This window comes from Aythya fuligula, chromosome 5 (genome assembly GCF_009819795.1).
Source record: "Aythya fuligula isolate bAytFul2 chromosome 5, bAytFul2.pri, whole genome shotgun sequence".
NCBI classification, from domain to species: domain Eukaryota; kingdom Metazoa; phylum Chordata; class Aves; order Anseriformes; family Anatidae; genus Aythya; species Aythya fuligula.
The window spans coordinates 10,923,320-10,945,740 of NC_045563.1; the positions used below are offsets into that span (position 1 = coordinate 10,923,320).

The 22,421-nt window shown below is 37.3% G+C and overlaps 1 protein-coding gene across 2 annotated transcripts in view; it reads left to right on the top strand.

Moving 5' to 3' along the window:
- CDC42BPB (CDC42 binding protein kinase beta) overlaps window positions 1–22,421 on the top strand; it is a 94,186-nt gene that overhangs the window by 58,180 nt on the left and 13,585 nt on the right. The window contains exons 12-28 of one of the 2 annotated variants that reach the window (XM_032188912.1): window positions 1,053–1,186; window positions 2,870–3,112; window positions 4,625–4,735; window positions 5,198–5,442; window positions 5,618–5,723; window positions 6,325–6,449; window positions 7,380–7,485; window positions 8,979–9,127; window positions 9,608–9,702; window positions 9,790–9,869; window positions 12,507–12,596; window positions 13,033–13,107; window positions 13,516–13,621; window positions 16,016–16,152; window positions 16,737–16,876; window positions 18,437–18,518; window positions 21,933–22,149. In XM_032188912.1, the coding sequence (XP_032044803.1) occupies window positions 1,053–1,186; window positions 2,870–3,112; window positions 4,625–4,735; window positions 5,198–5,442; window positions 5,618–5,723; window positions 6,325–6,449; window positions 7,380–7,485; window positions 8,979–9,127; window positions 9,608–9,702; window positions 9,790–9,869; window positions 12,507–12,596; window positions 13,033–13,107; window positions 13,516–13,621; window positions 16,016–16,152; window positions 16,737–16,876; window positions 18,437–18,518; window positions 21,933–22,149 (2,241 nt within the window). The remainder of the gene's footprint in view (window positions 1–1,052; window positions 1,187–2,869; window positions 3,113–4,624; window positions 4,736–5,197; window positions 5,443–5,617; window positions 5,724–6,324; window positions 6,450–7,379; window positions 7,486–8,978; window positions 9,128–9,607; window positions 9,703–9,789; window positions 9,870–12,506; window positions 12,597–13,032; window positions 13,108–13,515; window positions 13,622–16,015; window positions 16,153–16,736; window positions 16,877–18,436; window positions 18,519–21,932; window positions 22,150–22,421) is intronic. The other variant, XM_032188913.1, reaches the window with a different exon arrangement.

Consider the following 22,421-nt stretch of genomic DNA (forward strand, 5'->3'; position numbering starts at 1 on the left):
TCCCACCCCCCCCCCCCAAAAAAAAAAGTACCATCAAAAATCTATTCTTATGTATTCTGTAGTAGGTTTGTCAAAATGGTTAGATTAAGGTGCCGCTTCTGCAAATGGGTTAGATTTATCCCGTTCTTCAGCCTATTGTGTGCTGTTATATACTGAAAACTAGCAGTGCAGTCTGGTTTAAAAAGAAATAGCATTGGTTCATGCAGAGTGGGAGGGAGTTTAGCACAGCTTTTGTCCTAAAATGAGAAAATTAAAATTACTTTAATCATTACAGCAGTGCTTGGGATCTCTGAATAGGTAGGTCTAATTTCCTGTTCTGCCACAGACATCAATGAAACTTGAGTGATACAGTTATTCCCTGTGCAATTTCTTATTTATTTGTTTAAAAGAAGTAGTAATTAAAACCAAATGGAGAATGGCAGTTCAGTTTCTTACCAGCTCTAAGACTGAGCAGAAATATAAAAAGGTGGTTAGTCTTCTGTGTGTAAAGGTGATAATTTCAAATCAAATTTGTTTTTTGGGTTGTTTTTTTTTTTTTTTTGAGACTAAAGGGAGAACTGCCAGGAGAATATACTGGTAGGAATATGGACAGTTTACGTCTTGAATCTGCCTCATGCAGGATGGTATTGCCTTCCCAGATTGTTAGCTCTTATCTACTCTAGGAAATAAATAGTCCTTTCCTGTCTTGCTGGATGCACTAATAACTGTAGTCTTACTTGTCATACAATGAAAACTATTTAGGAGACAAATTACTAGGACTGGAATTCCAACAACTGAAAAAAAAAAAAAAAAAAAAAAACTCTCTGCTAAGGCTTTTTCACCTCAAGAGATAAGTCTTCGGGTGGTGTGATTTTGTGTTTTTTTTTTTTTGTTGATTTTGATATGCTGAGAAAATTAAGTGGAGCTGTCAATGCACTGAAATTACCTTAAGCTGTCTAAAAATGGAATGGAGAATTTAATTTTCCAAGCAAAGTTATGCCATTTATTTAAGTAATGTTTCTTACTTGGTATAAATTTAGGACCAGTTGTCTTTATTATGTATTACTCTGCAGATATAAGTAAGCTGGAAGGGCAGCTTGCAGACGCAGTGGCTTTTCGGCAAGAACACGAAGACTCTATACATAAGTTGAAAGGACTGGAAAAACAGTGCAGAGTACTGCGGCAAGAAAAGGAGGACCTTCATAAGGTGAATATGGTTAGAAATGGTCACATAAAATAGTTCTAGAACAATTTTATTTTGATTGCTGTTTCAGCATTTGGAATGTTGCTTTTCGAAATATATTGAGATGTTAGTGAGCCCGTTAATCTCGTTAGCGATACAGTTGTTTTCCCAGGTGGCACACTTTTTGAAAGGTGATTGACATCTTACTAATTTTAAGTGTGTTCTGTTAGATGGGAAGACCACCTTTTAGTACTGACTTGTTCACTATGTTTATATCTTGGAAGACAACTGCAGGTTACATCCCCAGGTAGTGACACAAAAGCTAACAGACTGTATAATCACAAAGCTCAATAGGATTTGATTCGCCCAAGAAATACGTATGTTAAGTTTGAAACTGCTTGGGGATGGGAGGGAATTTTCTAAAGAATGGCTTTAGTTTAACTATTTTTTTTTTTCAAGATACTTCAATATACCCAGGAGTTAAATTCACAGATTTATGGCTTGTTGTCAGTTATATAGATGCTGAAATATATGAACGAGTAAACAGAGCTAAGTCACTGTGCCAGCTTGAGCCCACTTATTCTTTATAATACCAAAAGGTTAATTACTGCTTGAGGATGACTTTCATATCATTGCTAAGTATACTTACTGTTGTGTAAATTACACTTTTATTTGCTTCCTAAAATGTAACAGAATGCTATGTTAGATCACCAAAATACTTTACAGTAAAGTAAATAGGAGCTTTGCATATACTACCTACTGCTTTCAATAAAGCCAAAAAAAAATAGCTACCTGCGTTCAAATATCTGTTTTTTAAAAGATAGATTAGCCATATTGCTCATGTGGCATTAGGTGGACCAAAAATAATCCATGGGTCAAAATTTAAGGGGCTTTTGTCCACTGGAATTTAACAGCCTCTCCTCTGTTTGTTACCAGTGGTCAGAGTTATTTTCCGGAGTATATGAGTAGCAGAGAAGGCAAATCTCTGTGCCTCCTGGTTTGTCTACATGCCTTTTTGGAGGTTAATGAATGCTTCTGCAAGACTCCTGCTAATGGCAATTTTTTTAATGTCTCCTGGCCTGTGTACATTTCTTCTGTTGTCTAGTTTCATGCTTTTTTTTCACTGGCAAATGATTTTATGTAAAGCATTTAATTTGTATTTTAATCTTGTTAACTTATGTTAACTATTAGCTGTAAAAAGAAGAAGCTTTTATACTTTCAATTAAAGTATTAGAGCTTCACAGTTTGTTCTGAGGAATCTTCCTCAGTTTTCTTAAGAACTTCACAAGATTTTCTGTAGCAGCTCAGTGCTGGTAACTGTTTGACAGTTCCCCTGAATGTGTCGTCTGCTAAAACATTCCTTTGAGAAATATTACTATTGTGCAGGTACATGGTGGTAATCTGAAATTACATTTCTTAGCGTTGAGAGGGGCTTGTGAAGTGAGATTTGTATCAAAGACTTGTGGAATAGCAAAGGTCCTCTTGGAACTGCCATCCTAGAAGCAGAATAATTGCTGTCCTGGTATGCTATTGCAGCTGTCTAGCCAGAAGAAATTTGTGTAAATTAACTATTAGCAATCATATTTAGAAGTTATCTGAGAGGCTTGAATTTTCAAGTCATGCTTTATGTAGGTTCACTTCCTTTCTTCTTGGAAAGAATACATAGAACTCAATTATTTTTTTTATGTATGTATTTATTTAAACCAGCAACTTGTAGAAACCTCAGAGAGATTAAAGACACAATCCAAAGAACTGAGGGATGCCCACCAACAGAGAAAGCTAGCAGTTCAGGAATTCTCTGAGCTCAGCGAGAGGATGGGAGACTTGCGGTCGCAAAAGCAGAAGCTGTCCCGGCAACTTCGCGACAAAGAGGAGGAGGTGGAAGTGAGCATGCAGAAAATTGATGCTATGCGACAGGACATCCGTAAATTGGAGAAAATCAGAAAAGAGGTAGCTTGATTAAAATCGCTAAGAATAACATTTTCACCTGCTGCTTGTCTGGGATCTCATCTGTGATTGTATTGAGAAATCAGAATCATAAACAGGAATTTACTTTGTCTATAAGAAATTGCCCTGGTAACTCTTCCATATCACTTCACTGCAGTTCACAAATTTGATTCTTGCAGGCTTCAAGTCATAGTCAGCTTGAAACCTAGAAAGCTTAATGCCTTGATGGACTTTGTTGGAGTATTCTGACTCCCTTTTCCTTTTTTTTCAGATGATTTTTTCTTGAGCTTAAAGAAAGAAAGGTGATACAGCCTACATAAATTTTTCCTTACTCTTTAAGTCAATATAGAGAGTAGCTGGGTAATAACTTGCTTACAAGTAAATTTCTGATTACTATTCTAGGCAATTTATGGTTTTAAATAAGATGAAATGGATAACTGGATAACTAGAAGGATGCATAAGAAACAACTATCATGGTTAACGTAGTGTTTTGATCACTTAAAAACACTCCAATTTTACATGTTCTGTGAGTGAACTTCTGAAAAGGAACGTGAGTTTTCTAAACACTACTAGAAATTTACAAGCAAATTAAAGGGCAGACTATGAAAATGAAGTAAGAGGTGAAGTTTCTCAGACCTACCTGTGAATAAGAAGTGGTACTTAACCAGAAAAGGCATAGGGCTGCAGCACCATATTTGAAGCTGCATTCTGCCCTTCTGTCTAGAGCCTATTCAAGTGTTGTTGCTTATTCAGTTAAATGTTTCCGTGAAGGTCTTGATAATGTCTTTGTTCTTGGAAGTTCCTCTGTCCTCCCTTTCCTAACATATGTATCAATCTATTCAGAACATAATCTGTAAGTTTGTTATCTTGGTATACAATTCTACATACAGCACTTTTAAAAACAACTTTCTTAGTTGAGTTTGAGTGCAGAAAAACAGATTTTATTCTGCCTTGGCTGCATAGTTGCCACTAAATTGTCTTTCTGATACAATAAGCTTTTTGAAGTGGATAAATGGATGATCAAGCTTATTTTGTTCCATAATTGCAAGGTACAAGTGCTCAGTGTTCATATTTGAAGTATTTGACAATAATTTGGCTCAAAGGTCAAGATTTTAAACTCTACTGCCTTAGGAGATACTGAAGCATGGAGCTAATCTGTAAATGTGGGAGACTTTTTTTTTTCCCCACAACCTCAGTGACTTTCGACTGCTGTTTCCTTCTCTTAACGTTGCTGGAAGCTGTGCAGTTATCCCTCCATATATTTGGTGTGGTTTATATCAGTACAAAAAGCCATTTCGAAGTAGTTCCACTTCGAGACAGACAGATGCCTGGATCACTGAAAACAAAACATGATGTTCTGAAATCATTGTTATAGTGGTGTAATGTAAGATACAAATAAGAAAAAATTGCTGTTTTCAGGGCCCCTGAAAGTTCATTCCTACATGGAGATGAAATGAATGATACAGATAGCAGTATGTTGTGTTGAAATGACTTAAAATTATTTTGATTTTATAGCTAGAAGCCCAGCTTGAAGAAGTTGCAGCAGAAGCATCAAAAGAACGCAAACTTCGTGAACACAGTGAGGCCTTCTCCAAACAACTGGAAAATGAACTGGAAGCTCTGAAGGTTACTTAAGGGCTTGGGAGGGATGGGACATTTTACTCGTTAAACAGGAGTTGCAATGTTTTTACTCCAACTGTTGATACCCATGGGACACTTTAAAAGAAACTACAGCATTACTAGAAACCTGACCTGCCTAACCTAATTAGATTTATTTTTTTTATTGAAATACTTTAATATTGTTTAATATCTTGTTAATGTCTTCAAAATGTCCAGTTCTTAAAAATTCTAAGCAGCTATTAAACCAACATGGTATAAATTTATCTCTGCAGCAGCATTTAATCTCTTAGGGTCATGAAAGCAGAGCAGTTGCTTAGGGGGTTAAATGCTTGAAGAACCTTTTAAACCTCTCAGACCCCAAGCAAAATTTTTCCCAAGTGCTACAAATTGGATAGTTCTAATCAAAATAATGGTCCTAAAATATAAAGATCGTAGTCTTTTCCTGATGGTTTCTCTCCTTCTCTTCAGCTGAAGCAGGGAGGCCGGGCAGCAGGTGCCACACTAGAACATCAGCAGGAGCTTTCGAAAATGAAGTCTGAGTTGGAAAAGAAAATCTTATTTTATGAAGAGGAGTTGGTCCGGCGAGAAGCATCACACGTTTTAGAAGTAAAAAATGTGAAGAAGGAAGTACATGATTCAGAGAGCCATCAGCTTGCACTGCAGAAAGAGATCATGATATTAAAGGATAAATTAGAGAAAACAAAACGAGAGAGGTATGTTTTGGGATGGGATTGGTTAATCGAGGATTTCTTTTTTGCATGTACTATATTGCATGGGTAACTGTAGAGGATGGTATTTCACCTTAATTCTGTTTATTCCTCTCTGAAAATCCCTGTCTACGGGTTCAGCAGTGTTACAGTATACGTTTCTATTTCTTGTTGTCTTTAGGCACAGTGAAATGGAGGAAGCAGTAGGAACAATGAAGGAGAAATACGAGCGTGAAAGATCTATGCTTTTGGAAGATAACAAGAAGCTAACAACAGAAAATGAGAGGGTAATTATTTTAGGAAACACTTAAGCAAAATATAATTCTCGCTTTGCTACTTTCTGATGTTGAAAGTGTACTTATTGATCACAACGGGATCGGTAAATGTTCAGGCAATATCTTGAGTAAAACGAATGTGGTTCTGGCCATATAAATGTCAGGGATCTGGATAAATAGTAGCTTTGTTCTTTGCAGAATTGATTCACGCAACTCAGAGGGCACCAAGAAGTGGGCACTTCCAATTTCTGTTAGGGCTTCACGTAGAGGGAGACATTTACTGCCTGCCTCTCTAATGGCTTACAGTTAAGCTTTATTCCTCACAACAGCCTCTATGCTTTTTTGTTTGTTTTGTTGTTTTTTTCCCCTCTCCTTTGTTTTGGATTGTTTTGTGTGAACTGGCAATGTGCTCTTCTGTGCTCAGGAGTTAGTCTCCAGTTCTACAAAAGAAAAAACAAAGAAAAACTATTTCCTGTTCTTTGGTCTGTGTTAGAACTTCCACATAGCCCAGCACAGTGTTATTTGTTCAGATTTTGTATGTGTGTAGACATACACATATGAAAAAAATGTGAAACTGACATAAGCCACAGGTGAAATTAATGTTTTGTTTCAGCTTTGCTCCTTTGTGGACAAATTAACAGCACAGAACAGGCAGCTAGAAGATGAGCTCCAAGACCTAGCAGCAAAGAAGGAGTCTGTTGCTCACTGGGAAGCTCAGATTGCAGAAATTATTCAATGGTATGTACTGCTTAGAGATCCAGATGGCCACTTTCAACTTTTGAAGTATTGATTGGGCTTTTTTATGTTTTGCCAGGCACTTTCTGTGTGTCTGTGATCAAAAAAGTGTGGTGCTTCTGAGTGATGATGATGCTGTTTCTCTTTTTGCTTTGCAATATAGCTGAGTACATTTAAAGCATTTAGTCTTAAACTTCTGAGTGAAATTGTCAGATACTATTTAGTGCAAGATACAAATTTTGATAAGCCTTATCATGAAGATGATTATGATTTAAAAGGTCCATGATAACATATAGAACCCCACTAGCTGTACAACACAAGCATTTGCATTTAATTCACAGGTCAGTCTTTCCCTCTTATTTTCTGAGTTAACAAAATGTATGCAAGTGTTTTCAGCATGCAAGACCATCAGGTCACCTGTACGTGTCTTCTGCTGGATGAAGTTGAATGTAGTAGCCTGGGCTTTGGAGAACAGTGATTTTTAATGAGATGAATTACTAATTGCTGGCTAATACTTGTGTGGAGTGGCATTTGAGCTACTGAGAGGAGAGGGGCAAGGTGCAGAGAATCATAGGGTACACATACTTGCCCTTCCAGTTGTTAAAGGAGGACTTAATGGTAGCCACTATAAAAAATGAGCAAGTGATATGCAGATAATTTTCCAAAGAATAACACTGAATCTCTGCAGAACTCTCCATGATAACAGGAGGAAAGCTTCAGTTTCCCTGGCAACTGCCACAATCAAGAGAATTGGATACAAAAAAAAAAAAACTAAAGCAGGCCATCTGAGCTGTATTCAGTTTTTCTGCTGGGAAAGTTTTTCCTGCTCTGTCCATATCTGCTATGTTCCTAAATCTAGTGCAAATGCTAATTATTTGTTGCTGTGAACCATCAAACAGTTCAATAACAATTTTTTTTTTAATTGCACAATAGGGTAAGTGATGAGAAGGATGCTCGTGGCTATCTCCAAGCATTAGCTTCCAAGATGACGGAAGAACTAGAATCTTTGAGAAGTTCCAGTCTGGGCTCACGAACACTGGTAAGAAAATAGCAAGCATTTGGGCTGTTCTGGGTATGTCTAAGCAGCTGTGTTTTTGGTGTCAGCTACATTCTCATCAGTATCTGTTCATAACCAGAATTTGTTTCTAATGAATCCTCTGCTCTCCTAGTGAGTTATTAGTTTTATCTATTTCTTTTGAAATCAATTTGGGTCATATAATCAGAAGCTGATAATCACAGCAGTGCATCTGCTATCACAAACTGCTTTACACAGTAGAGAAGAAACAATAAACCCTTAAAGGGGAGTGTGGAAGTGTACTTCACTTCATTAGATGCAAGTAAATATTTTTAATTGCCATTACAGTGAGATTAAAAGTACTTTATTTTGTACAATTATTTTTGTATAAATTTTAACAGGTTAGTATTGTTACAAACTAGTGACATGAGAGATTGTAGCTTTATGTACACTAAGACCTGCCATAGTTTTTTTCCCACATAGTAGTAAAAAGGCTTCCCAAAATTCTGTAAAAAAAGAAGAGAGGTGAAGTCCTCATAAAGCATGGTTTCAAAGAGAAAACTGTTTTGCCTTGGCAGGCATTAAATACCTGCAAAGCCACTTGCAGCTAGGCTCAGAAGCCCACGTTCCTAAGCAATGTCAGTCAGCACAGTCAAACTGCCATGCAAAAAGTCAATTTGCTGCTGGTTTATATAGATAAAAGTTACTTGTCGCTTCCAAACGTGATTAAGAGAAAACAAGAGAAGATTGACTTCTTATGAACTTTGCCTACATCTTAGAGAGACGATCATTATGTTGATAGGTTTAATAGGAAGAAAGATTGGATCAAATGCAGTTGGCCCAGAATAAAGAATGCTTTCTGTTCTTTGTATTACAACTGGTTTTGTAACTTCAGCAGAACCTGATCTAAGGTAATTATTTCTTAACGTAAAAAGTGGCTCTCATTTTCATGAGTGTTGCTTGCAATTTCACGTGTGGCTAGAGAGAATATCCATTAGAAAACACTGAAAATGTTGTCTACATTGAAAAATGCTTGGAAAAGCTTGGAAAATTAGCTTGTGGTGGAGAGGAATTGCATAGTGTATGCAGAAGCATAGTGTATGCTACTTAACAAGCGTGTGAACTGTTTAGGTGAACGTTCTAGATTTTTAGGACCCAGGTTATTTCACTTTCTTCACTTTTTTGCTACTCTCATTATGTTTTAGGTTAGTGTGTTTGACATTAACTATTTACATTTATATCAAGTTTGAAAGTCCAGTATGTTACAGTATGTCACCATGCAAGTTTTATACTCTTTTTAGTATAACCAAAACTAGCCATTGTCAGTGAGTTCTCTATTTGACAGTCACAGTTGCTGATACACCGTTTTGATTTTAAAGATGTTGTTTTTGTTGGCTTAACTGTTAAAAAAAAATAAAATAATAATTTCTTAATTTTTGTGAAATAAAATCTATTGATTGATTTACATGTATCAGAAATAGTGTTCATAATTAATATTCAATAACTTATTGCAACAGGATCCACTTTGGAAAGTGCGGCGCAGTCAGAAGTTGGATATGTCAGCGAGGCTGGAATTACAGTCTGCCCTAGATGCCGAAATTCGTGCCAAACAACTAGTTCAAGAAGAGCTACGAAAAGTGAAAGATGCAAACATATCTTTTGAAAGGTAATGAGGGCTTTGGTTCTGTTTAAGTTTTTATACGCTGCTCTAGACTGCTGGTTAGGATAGTTACAACTTTTTTCCAATAACCCCCTTGTGCCTGGGATTTGGACTTTGCCAGAAAGATCCTACTCTACAGACTGCACATTTCTTACATAGTCAATTATGGCTAAGAGCTATTTTTTCGTAGACTAACTGGAGAGCAGACATATTCTTGGGAAGAAAAGACCAAACTAGTATTAGAATCATTTTGTTTGGCAAATATCTGCAGTGTTAACAGGAATCTTAAGCGCAGTCTTCACTATCCAGCCACATACTGAGGTGCCTTACTAGTGAGATGAGGAAGCGAGATATAAAATCAGAATAAAAGAAAAATATTTAGCCCTTCATGCACCTCCAAAAAAGGTGTTTCTTAAAACTATGAGACTGACATTTTTCTGTTTGAAATGTTTGAGATTGTATTTTGATCACATTTTGTTGCTGTAGTAAATTAAAGGAATCGGAAGCAAAGAACCGGGAACTGTTGGAAGAGATGGAAGGCTTAAGGAAAAAAATAGAAGAAAAATACAGAACAGATTCAGGTAATTAAAGTTACTGTATTTCAACAGAATTCTAACACAGCCTGTGGTGTTGCATTTTAGCTAAGTCTGTTATGTTTTGGGTTTTAGGTCTTAAACTTCCAGACTTCCAAGATTCCATTTTTGAATATTTCAACACATCTCCTCTTGCACGTGATCTGACTTTCAGAGTGAGTTATTACACAAATTAACTACAAAAATGTGATAGCCGAGTTATATTTTTATTACTGAAAAGTAACCCTTGGGCTCTACATGGCAAATTTGTATCTGGCCTATTAGCCAAATTAGTGGGACGTAGAATTGGATGTCCAGTAGGTGTTGGATTGATTGGCATTTTGAAGAGAAGCTAGCACCTTTGGGAAATACTCCCAAAAGTTCTCATTGATTATTTCTTATTCTACTTTCTTTCTTTGTTAATCTCAACCCTTTAGCTGGAAAATACACGTTCAGGTTGTTTTGGAAGGGCTGGCACACCCTATTGCAAATAAGGGATTAAGCGCTTTACTGTTGGAAAATACTAGTTAATATAAAGAAAAGTATTCACTCAGTTCAAAGGGCATTTAAACAGATATGTAAAATTGTTGGCTCCAGTTCTTAATGGGGTGGTTAGAGTAGAAGGGACTGGAAAGAAAATCAGAGGACCCACAGATGTTGGTATTGTAAGTGTACTGTGACACACCCTCTGATCCTTAGAAAACTAATCATACAAATTGCAGCTCCAACTGGGTGTTTCACTTAGAAAAGTTTGTGCATTCCCTGAGGAAGCAGCTGTTAGATGCAGCATTGAATCACATTTCCTTACTTCATGAACTCTTGATCCTTGAGGATTTTCTGGGATTTTTTTTCTTCAAAACACATGGATAGCTCAGGGTAAAACCAAGAGCTGGAACTGGAAAGAATAATCTGTTATGTTTATGGAGCTGAGTCAAAGGGGCTGAGGTTAAAACCTCATCAGTCTGGTTAGATACTCTATCTGAAATGTGTGCTTTCTGGTCTCTTTTCAAATTGTTATTGGTGCCAAAAAAGAAAGCTTAAGAACATGCTGTGGTATTTGCATATGCATACTTCGTGTATGCACTGTTCCCAGTTACAAAACATCCACGCTGGCTTTCTTGCTGAAGCAGCAAGATGAGCTATGTGGATGAGGTGGAAGGAGAGAGAGAAACATGATATATACTACTGTCTGGATAATAGCATTTATCTACAAATCTTAATAGTTCAAAACTTTGTTTTAAAAAGCACCAAATACTCTTCAAATAGTAACATGTACGATATCAAGCCCATAACTAATCAAGATTCCATTCTACAGATCCAGCAATAAATACATAGTCTGTGAGAACACAGGTGGCATTTTCTGATGAATTGCGTTAAAATTCCTGATATTGTATTTAGTGATAGCCACCAACAGTTTTTTCACATGTACACATAAAGATAATGTCATATGATCTGGGTTCATTTAGTTTGAATGAATATCATTGGCCCATATAAAACATTTTATTTAGCTAGCCTACTAATATTCCATCTGAAGTTTTTCTGTGGGTGATAAGTGATCGTTTTTATCCCTCATATCTGTTACAACAAAGGATTCTGTTTCTTCTTCGTCTACATCTTCTCTGCTAGCCTTTTGGGAAGAAGTAAGTTCTTGCTGGTAGTTTTGTCTCCTTATTTTGTTGTGATCTCTCATAGTAAAAATGGCCTTCTAAAACTAGACATTTTGCTTCATTAGTCTCTCTATAACTTAATCCACTAAATAGTGCTAGCTTAGTTTTCTTTTAATACCTTTCTACAGGCTTGTTATTTTAGATTCTGTCTATATGACTAAAGCTAAATCATGCCTTGCATTTTTAAATTGTTCATATTACATAATGGTATAATTTGATCTTCATGGCCCAGCCCTACCAATCAATTCATAACAAAAAAAAAGCAAACAACAAATATCTGAATCTATTTAGTGAGCTAACTGAATTCGAGCCATCTTCCTGTCGAAACTGGCTGGGAAGTGAGTGATTCATTACTCATTGCCTTTAGTGCTAATTACATCATTTAGGTGAAGTCTAATCTGATGTTTGTTAATCATGATTTTCACGATGTCCTCAGAGTACAGTAATACTGCTTCCACACCCAGCTTCTTCAGCTGTGGAATTGTAGCATGCTTCCCCCTTGTGCTGGCAATTAGTAGTTGCTAATGTAAGTGTGAAATTAAAGCTTGTAATGGATGCTAGTGTTAAATTCGAGCGAAATGTAAGACAATATGATTAAGACAACATGGTTATTTTTGATGATAGAGGTGATAATAAAATTAGTGCTCATTTTGGAAAAAAAATAATTTTAAAGATTTATGGTGTTACATGAAGAATTTTTCTTGTGGTGGAATTGGCAGCTGCTGTCTGCCAGAAAAATCCTAGGGTGGTACCAAGCTACCAAGAGAAAATGAGCTATTTTATGGATTATTGCCAAGCTTCTCAGACATCATTCCATACCCTCATGCAAGAGGATGGACATAGTCTTTCTGGGAAGAGAAGGCTTTATCCTTTTTTACAGGATTTATGCTGCCTACTACTGGGTTTTGCATTTCAGTGCTTCCAGCTTTACAGCTTTTCCATCAGGTGGCAGGGTTTGTTGTAAGGAAAGGTTTTTTTCGGAGTGGAAAGTTGTTAGATGTATGCATACAGAAATGAATATTTTCTCGATTTATTTTTACAGTGAGCTGTTCATTGTAGCTACCCTGAAATTCTAAGCTGTTGGCATGAGAACACTTCATCTACTCTGTGGTATCTAATTTATCATGTTTGATGTCACTTTTGCAGACCAGCTCTATTAGTGAGCAGGAAACGCAGGGTCCCAAATCAGAAGTTTCACCATCTACTTCAGTTGTAACTGCAGAGCAACAACAAGAAGTAAGGGAACCATTATTTTACCCTGAAGAGTAATTCAGTAGAAAGTCTCTGTCTTGTTCATTATAAATATATATTGCAGCATTTGTTTTGAAGAGGCAGAATTGAATGTTGTTTATGTGTAACTTGTCAGTGTTAATTGCATCTGCTTTAAGGGGTTGCAAATGAAACCTTTCTGTTGGCTCTGTGTATGTTGATGTACCTCATTTTCATATGTTTTCTGTAATGCTGCTTGTTTGTTAGTGTGCAGGCTTTCCTGTGAGTGCTTTAAAACACAATCTGTTTCTGCTAAATCAGAATGGCAATGTGTATGACAATTAAATTTCCAATAATTTTTGAAAAAAAAAAAAAAATCAGAAAACGATAAGCTTTGCCACCCCAAGATTAAAACAAATTCTTGAAGCCTCGTTTTGCTCAATTACAGTTTTTTGTGATTCAGGAACCAATTCGGCTTCAGAGGATGCCTGCAGCTCCTTCCCCCACCATTCAATCCATTTCTCTAGCTGTACCAAAGGTAGGGGGACTGTACTAACCTTATTCTGAAGAACTAAGGAAAATTACCATTTATAAATTAGTCATCTGTGTTTGTCCTGTTTGGGTTTGTCATATGTTGTTTCTTTGTTAGGTCTCTGGTTTTACTCAAATGTTACCAAATGCAAGCTGAAGGGGTTTAATTTGTCAAAAGGGGTGACAGAAAAAATACTTGGTTGTAGGATTTGGTTTTAGTGTCTTCTGCAATTTAAAATAATAAATACTGCTGTTTTCTTGCAGCACCTTTTTACAAGCTGCAATTATTTAAAAGCCCAAGTTTTATAACATGTGCTCTGATACATTGGAGGGTGGAGGGTGAATGGAGGTGTTTGCATTATCTAAGTACAGAAGTTGAACTGTTTTTCTTGTTTGTCCTGAATGTATCTTTCAGCCTAAAGCTCACCAGCTCAGTATCAAGTCATTCACAAGCCCTACTCAGTGTAGTCATTGCACCTCTCTCATGGTGGGATTAGTTCGACAAGGTTATGCCTGTGACGGTGAGTCAGTTAAACTTCCTGCTTTTTCTGCAAGTTGTCCACCCAGCCCCACAAAGTTATCCCCAAACACTAATGTATTTTAAGGCAGTCCTTGGAGAAGGAGTGAAAGAGAGGGGGTGGCTATCACTGAATGGTTCTCTTTTTATTTCCTTTTCTTCTTTTTCTCCTTTTCTTTCTTTTATCATGGTCAAAAAATTAGCTTAAGCTCTCACGGTTCCCTTTCTGTCAATCCTGCTACCATTAGTGATGTTGTAGTGTGAGTTGAGCAGGGAGGTGGGAGTGTTTTATGTCTGTATAGTGAAGCACAAAGATAACAGGGTTGCTGTGGTAATGTATGAGTCCTGATCATAAACCCTGTGTATTGGGGAGAGCATTTGCTAGGCTTTTTGGTCTATAGCCAGCCTTACTGTCCATTAGGTTTATTTAAAGTGCTTTCTCTGATGCCTGTGTCACTATTGAGTTCCATGTTTGAGTATATGGGGGTATTGTTACATGAAAATGCTTCTCTGTATCATGATGAGACACAGGAAGTCGGTGAGAATTCCACATATCTGTTCAAAACACTATAAATAGTTTAATTGTATTTCTTTCCCCCGCTTTGTTCTTCCTATGACACCCTCTCCACTGACACTTCCAGCATCATACTCAGATTGTATCATCTGCCCTTAGGTGCTTCTTTCCTGGCAGGTCTTCGGGCAGTTCTTCCCCAGAAGCACCTACCGCTCTGCCAGCACTTGCCCTGGGGCTGCGTTTTCTCTCCTGCTGACAGTACTGAACTCTTATTTTGCACTTTTTCCTTCTTTTTTTCCCCCCCTTAGTGTATCTATCAATTTCACTCTTCTATTCTCATGTGTTTTCATTAAGCAGTGCATCATTAGTTTCTCATTTGCCTCCCCTACTCCAGATCTTGATAGCTACAGAAAAAACTAGAATCACCTTGACATAAGAATAGAGATGACTCCATCAGAACAAAACTTGCCATGTTCCATTCCCAATCACTTGCTTTTCCCACTTCCTCCTCTTCTCTGTTGCTGGAGAGTGCAGTAAAATACAGTTGTACTTTCAGAGCCTGTGGACCTGACTACATCACGTAGATTTTCCCTTTTCTTCAACTAGTGTGCCTTGGCTTGCACAGTCCCAGTAATTATAATGCCTCCTGAGAGAGCTGAATTTATTATCTGGTCATGGGCAGCACCTACAGAGCTTTGTGTGCATGACATTATGGTAACCCTCGGAAGGCAGTGCTCCCTCTGGGAGCAGGCTGCATCTCAAAGAACAAGCCAAGCAGCCTGCCCTGCCCTGGGCTACCTGCTCTCCTGGCTATTCTGAGTGGCATCATGAGCAGGTTTGTAGGCCAGTCTGGCTCCTGCAGATGCATGCTGTTTCCAGCTGCCATATTTTTCTGGACTCCTCTGAGCCTTGGTAAATACAGAACTAGAAGTGCACAGGGTATTTGACACGCTCACTTCTGAGAATGTGGTTGGGAGGAAGCACAGAGCAGATAACAGTGCCATGCTGCTGTCCTCATGCCTCCCACGCCTACAGGGAGAAACACAGTGGATGGGTCAAAACTTCCAAAATCTCTGTAGAAAGATCTGGCCTGTGAACTGTGGGTCAGGTGCCTTCCTGTAACATGTTACCTCATCCCACAGTTCTGGAAGTCTGTCTTAAGTGAAGTGTCATATATGCTGGGCTTTATGTAGTCCTTCCAGATGAGATACTGTATAAGCGAGTCCGTTGTCCCTTGCTGGTGCACCACAAAGTGGTGTCAATGGTAAGAAGGGACGCAAGATTAGTGTAGGATACATTTGCTTCTTATTTGAACTCTGAAATGTATACATGCCCCGTTCATCATACAGTATATTTCTGCTTTGTTATACATTCAAGGCTGTTGCCTGTGTTTAATTCTTTAACGCTTTCTATTTTTTGTCAATTTAGTTGTACTTTTTGTATCAGTAGACTCTCTTGCATAATTACATCCTATTAAACACCTACTATGCTTACCTTGTCTCTTACCGCTGTCTAATAATTTTTATTCCTCCCTTTATTAATATATATTCTCTTCTGCAATTGGGTTGGTTGCTTCTTAGCACCACTGGGGCTGACCAACTCCTTTTCCTGCTGGAAAATGCTTTTATAAGTGGCATTGAGGTGTGGAGTCACTTCCTACTCAGGGAAGCATCAGGTTTAAAAGGGCACATAAAAGCACCATGGAGAGTCTCCTACAATATCTAGGTGTGCTCACTCCTTTAGCATAGTGGGCTCCTGCTATGTTTGACTGGCAATTTCAGTGTAATTAATTAATTTGCTGCTTGTAAGGGTAGACTATGTTAATCTCCTGTTATGATTCACTCATACATGCATTTCACTGTGGATTTTCTCTTTTGTACTTAGTGTGTTCATTTGCATGCCATGTTTCCTGCAAGGATAGCGCGCCTCAGGTCTGCCCTATACCCCCTGAGCAAGCCAAAAGGCCTCTTGGAGTAGATGTGCAAAGAGGAATAGGAACTGCCTATAAAGGTTATGTCAAGGTAACAGCCTTTTTGGTCTTGGGGAAGAGAACAATACTACACTTAGGCAGCTTGGAACCTCTAAGTATGTTTAAATGTATCTCCTAAACTGGGCTAAAGCCTTAAGGCTTTATGTGCCATCTTTGTAACTTACTTAACATTAGTTGCATTAGATGTGGGAAAAAAAAAAAAAGTTGATTTTATTACAGGAGCTAAAGGTTAGTAGCTAAAATGTTCTTAAGTCCCAGGGGGGTGTAGGGAGAAGGAATTTTAAGGAAAAATTTCTGCCATAGTTGATGTAAACATAACATAAAAGCAAAACTGCCCTACCGTTTTGGCATTTGTGTAATACACAGGCCACATTGTTTATCCTAAAGCTACATAATGTATTTATTAAACTGTAACAGAGGATGTTTGAGCTTAAGGGAAAAAAAAATGATTGCTTGATTATTTGATTTTTTCACTCCATTTTGAAGGGCAAGTAAAATGTGTTCAGTTTCCATTGATCAAAGTGTGGGCTTTTTGAAATGTCCCTGCTTTCTGTGTATACTGCATGTGCTTACCTTTAATAAACAAGTACCTATTTATTATGTATTTGTACACAGGTTCCAAAGCCTACAGGAGTTAAGAAGGGGTGGCAGAGGGCTTATGCAGTTGTTTGTGACTGTAAACTCTTCCTATATGATGTGCCTGAAGGAAAATCCACCCAGCCTGGAGTTGTTGCAAGTCAAGTCCTGGATCTCAGGTTTGTGTTTTTCTGATAGGGTAGAAACCCTCTGTATTTTTTTCTCTGACAAGACTATTTATTTATGGTATGCAATAAATTTTTGGATCATAAGAGCTCTGGTCTGAGGAAACTCTATGTTCTGAGTATAGACACCAGCTAAATTTAGGCTGTAAGAATTGGCTCAGCAACAGTAAGTCACTTAAGTGCTTTATAAGAAGTCACTTGTACGGGCACTAATACTTACAGTATTAGCATGCTTCCTCGTAGAATTCCATATTTCCAAATGGGAAACAAGTAAGCTTTGGTGGATTGGTTCTTCCCCTGCACTCAGACCTAAACAGTGAGTCACAGATCGTCCCATAGTCAGTAATTTCATGAACATTAGAAACGCTGAAGCAGCCTGCAGAAAGCATCAATTAATTTGTAATGCAAGTGGCTCTGACCCTGCCTTCTCACAGGAGTCATTTTTTCATGGTGAGCCATTTGTAACACTGAACACTGCCTACAAAAGATCTGAGGCTTGCATTCATCAGAGTAACAAAGTTTTTAAATTTTAATTTACAGAAATATTAAGTATATTACCTTGTATTACAACACACTCTCTCTCTGATTATGAAGTTTACATTCATAAGCACATTGATATTTTTTTTTCAGACAGCAGTACCATGGGGTTGCAGCAGTACTGCTGTTCTGTTCTGTTCCCACGTTTATTCTCTGAGAACTGTCAGTGTCAGTTCTCTGACATGCTGGCGGCAGGAGCAGAAGTGTGGATCTACTGAAAATAACAGCGTTCACATCAGTACATTGCTTGAAGCAACTCAGCCAGATATTATACCAACTGTCCTGTGCTTTATCTGTTTATCGTAGCTGCCTCTTTGAGGCTGTCTTCTGAAGGTCCTTAGATGTTTTAACAGACGCTAAGTACCACGACTAGGAATTCTAGCATGGGCAAGTTTCAGGCATTAGTGTCATCTTTGCAATAAAATTGGCAATTATGGTGATCAACTTGGTCAAATGCACTTTAAAAGGGCTTGTGTAGACAAGCTCTCTGGGGTGGAGCACTCTGAAATGCAAAAGTTGTTCTGTTGTCTGTTTATTTTACTGTAATAGAGAATAAAATCTAGCTGTTTTGAAAATCCTTATTTGAATCCCACAAACTATAATTATGTTGCCAAGAGCTTTTTATGTGATTTTTCTCTTTTTCCAAAGGCCCCTCTCTTGCTACACATTGAGGTATGAATTATTCATTTCTAATGTGTCTGCTGGGCTGGAAGAGCAATATTCTTGCTGCTAATTGTAGAGTAGGTGTGGTCGGTAAACCAAAACTACCCAAGGCCAGCCCGCTTCACTTCAGGTGGACTGAGTTACACGTACTGAGTGCTGTAGAATCATAACTAAAGCTTGCAAGTTGTTTAGGTTGAGGACAGTTATAGCATAACAAAGCAGTGCTCCCAGTTGTGACCTCTATGCAGTGTTGAGAGATTGCCTACTATTGAAACAGTTGTGATGCCAGTTAGATTTTGCTGAATATAGTCAATGTGTGCATGTATGTGATGCTCTTGTTCTCTTTCTTACTAGAGATGAAGATTTTTGTGTCAGCTCTGTCCTCGCATCAGATGTAATACATGCAACTCGTAAAGACATCCCTTGTATATTCAGGGTATGGCTATCGATTTTTACTATTAAAGACAGTACAAATTAAACACCACTATTCTCTTTTTATAGTGAAGTATGGTATCCACATTTAATATTTTTTAAGTTATGTGAATTCTGATTTTCCTGATTGCAGAAGTATGAAGATGTGTAGAAATGTGCTGAAACGTGTACAAAAACATTATGATACTCCTCTTATAACTGAATTGTAAAGAGCAAAGTTCTGCTTTTAGTACTTCCTTGTGTATAAAGTTTGGCATCTTTTTTTTTTTTAACTTAATTATAATTCAGTTGCTTTAGTACATTCATGTATCGTATTCTGTTGGTATTACTGGATCCTGTTTTTTTTTTTTTTTTTCTTATTAGATTTGAAGGACTCTAGCTCTGGGAATTGATGTTGTAACAAAGTAGGCTGAAGCTGGGGTAGTGCTTGCTGATTTTATTTTACCTTGTATCATATAAAAAAAAAAAATCAAAACTTTTTTCTTAAATTTCATTTTTAAGTATAGTAGGGAAATACTAAAATAAGAGAAAAGAATTAGCTCAGATAAACTCATTGTTAATGTTTGTTCACTCTGAATGCTGTATTTATTTTCAAATAACAGGAATATTTTTTCTAATTTGTATGTGAATTATACTCAATCTGGAATTTTAAAATATGGGGAAAAGCATGTTAATAGCCAATATCTAATCCCTTGCGTTTGAATACAGAAATTCTCACTGTTTTCAGCATCTCTAAACCTCAGTCATTTGGAATCCAGTCAGGGGAACATGCAAGCCAAAGAGCTGACAGTAACATACATTGCCAGTTACTTGGTCCTGTGGAGTTGTATTTAGGAAATGTCTTGGCTATGTGAATGCTACAGTGGTTTTGCTTTTTTTGCCTCTTTTTTTTTTTTTTTCAGAAATACTTTCTGCAGTGGATTTGTCATCCTTTAGTTTACGACCACTCTTACCTTCCTTTTCCTAGTTTCTAAATGTTCTGTTTTTATTCCTGTCTGCCTGCTGTCTTTTCAAATTGCAGAACAGTGCAATCATTTTAAGAAAAAGGCATCTATACAGCTTAGCTTGCCTGACGTGCTGCTCTATTTTCTGCTTGTACTTTTTCTTAAATACCATTCCAGCTAAAAAGCTTTTGTCAAGTAGTCCCTGTATAAGAATATTTGTGTGATGGACACGATGAAATGTCTCTGGAGTTTGATCAGATTATCCCCTACTAGAGAGATTTGAGGAATTAACTAGAAGTCTGCTGGATATCCGTGTATCAATTTAGATATCCTGTTGACAGAGACCAGAGAAGATGCTGCCAATGTCCACCTCTTTTCTCAGTTTTATTCCCTTCAGAAGAGGAAATTCCTGCAACTGAAAACCAGTGATATCTGATGCAAGAGAGACTTATTTTCTTAATCTCATTTAATTCACCCTGAACATCACATCTCTTAGATAGAATAGCTTATACAGCAGTTAAAACAGTTACTCCACATCATCTGTATAAAATATGGGGTCCTTCTTTCATATGTGTTATTTTATGTAAGACACGGTCATATTGGTAGCCCACCAGAAAGACAGACTTTCGTTTTCTGTTGGCGGACAATCCAAAAGAAGCAACAGATTGCTGCCAAACAATAAATTATTGCCACCTCTAACCCCCCACAAAATCAAGAGGAGAAAGAACACATCTCAAACTCCAACAATCTCTCCTTGGTAACTGGTTTTAAAGCTAGGTCGTAGGCCATCCTAGCATCCAGACATTGCAGTCGAAGTGCCATCCATCATCAAGAACTGTGTAACTTAAATAATAGTGTCCCTAGTGGAGTTCTTTTGTAAGTTAGTAATAGTATATGTTATTCAATATATATTCAATGAGTTAATGAGTAAGTAAGTTGAGAAGACTTGAGTTACAGAGCAAATACTGGATTTTTGTATCATGAATAATGTTGGGGTAACTTCTACTTTTTACATTGATTGCATGAAAGATGCTACCTTGAAAAAATTGAGGAGTGTTTCATGATGGTATTTCACAGAGAAATCCTTGCTAAGTCTGGTGTGGGTTGCTTTTTCTTCAAATTTAGAAATATTGTCCACTATGTCTGCGTCAGTCTTTAAAATATCCTGAGCTGTACTTAAACACGTACAGTTTGTATGTTCATCAAGCTGTTGAGCAAACTAGTCAGTACTTTACCTACTGCTTTTCACTTTCATCTTACTTTTGGAGTTCTGTCTTTGATGTACAATTATCCCAAGCATGCTTTCAGATGATTTTCTTCACAGTGAACATTCTTGCTTAATCTACCCTTTCAGGAGGTGTATGTTACCTAGCTCTACCATATCACCCATGTTTTTTTGAATTTTCTCATCAAGGCATATAGGTCAAAGGTTTTTTATTCTGTGTATGACTAACCCTCTGTTTGGCTCTTTTTTTTAATCTTTTGCTGTTTTTTTTTGTTTGTTTGTTTGTTTTGTTGTTTTTTTTTGTTTGTTTAATGTTTAACCATTGTTATTCTCCAAGTCTGTTGTGAGGGCTGGTACTGGTTGATGCCCTCTGTGACTGAAAGCATAGTTCCCATGCTCTCACAGTTCATATGATGTCTTCATAACAGACACAAAACTAATATTAAGAATTAGTAAGTGCTTACTTTGTTCAAAAGAAAGTTCCTGGATAGTTCCCATACTCAGGATAAATTCTGCTTAGAGATCTATAGGATGGTTTTCCTGAAAATCAGATGAAGCCATTGTGATTTTTGTTTAACTTGGTACTTGTGAAATACTGAGAATGAAGTACTTGTGCAGTACTTCTTTCTGAGAAAAAGCATGTTTTCCTTCAGAGCCTTCAATGACGATAAGATTTCTTCTTTTCTCTGGACAAGTATTTTGAAAACTAAATGGCAAAATCAAAATCTAGACCTGATCATAGCAATGTTAGTGGGTTTAAATGCTCAGAAAGCATGTTTCTCATTTTTCACAAGGTATTAAAAGACGGTGGGGAAAAAGTATGGGACAAATTATAGTGTGTATATGAAAGTCCATTTCAGAGAAGGAAGGAGCCTTTCGGTTGTGTCCATTGGTTGACGTGGTAAAGGAATGTAGAATTCCTTGCCTGCATTTTAGGATTCAGAATGCTTAAGCAAGACTGAGTATTTTTAAACAAAACCACTGAAGCTTGTGCATTTTTTTGAAGTGCTGTGGCCATGTTAGGTATGTGCTGAGCTGAATATTGCTTCGGTACATTACGGCATTGTTATGAATAAGTGTACTTTACTTGCGTGGTTCTGGGAAGCAAATAATACTGACCAAGCAGTTACCGTATAGGTCAGAGTAATAGTGACAAAGTTGATGTATCAATTTATGTATGAAGTATATAATAATGACAAAAAGGGCTCTTACAGCTGTTATTAATTTTGCTTTCTCTGTCTGTTTAAAGGTGACAGCTTCTCTCTTAGGTTTGCCATCAAAGTCTTGTTCTCTACTGATCCTGACAGAAAATGAGAATGAGAAAAGAAAGTGGGTTGGAATCCTAGAAGGGTTGCAGTCTATCCTGCACAAAAACAGACTGAAAAACCAGGTTGTGCATATTCCACAAGAAGCCTATGACAGTACACTGCCTCTTATTAAAACAAGTTTAGCTGCTGCTATTGTAGGTATGTTTGTTTTAACTTTTATAAGTGTGTGAGAGTAGCTGAAGCTTTTAGCTGGGCTTCTGTAGTGAGAGCACTGATACCTTGAATTCCTCAGCTGAATACTTTCATAGGGAAAAACGTTAATCCTGCACTGATTATTCAAATTTTTCCATCCACTTGGGGGTAAATAGTGATTGCTGAACAGATTGTTTTAGCAGTATATATCTTATACAGCATGCTTTTGACAGACTACATAAACTAAAGTAAAATTGATTTGCTGTTGAAAATCTTTG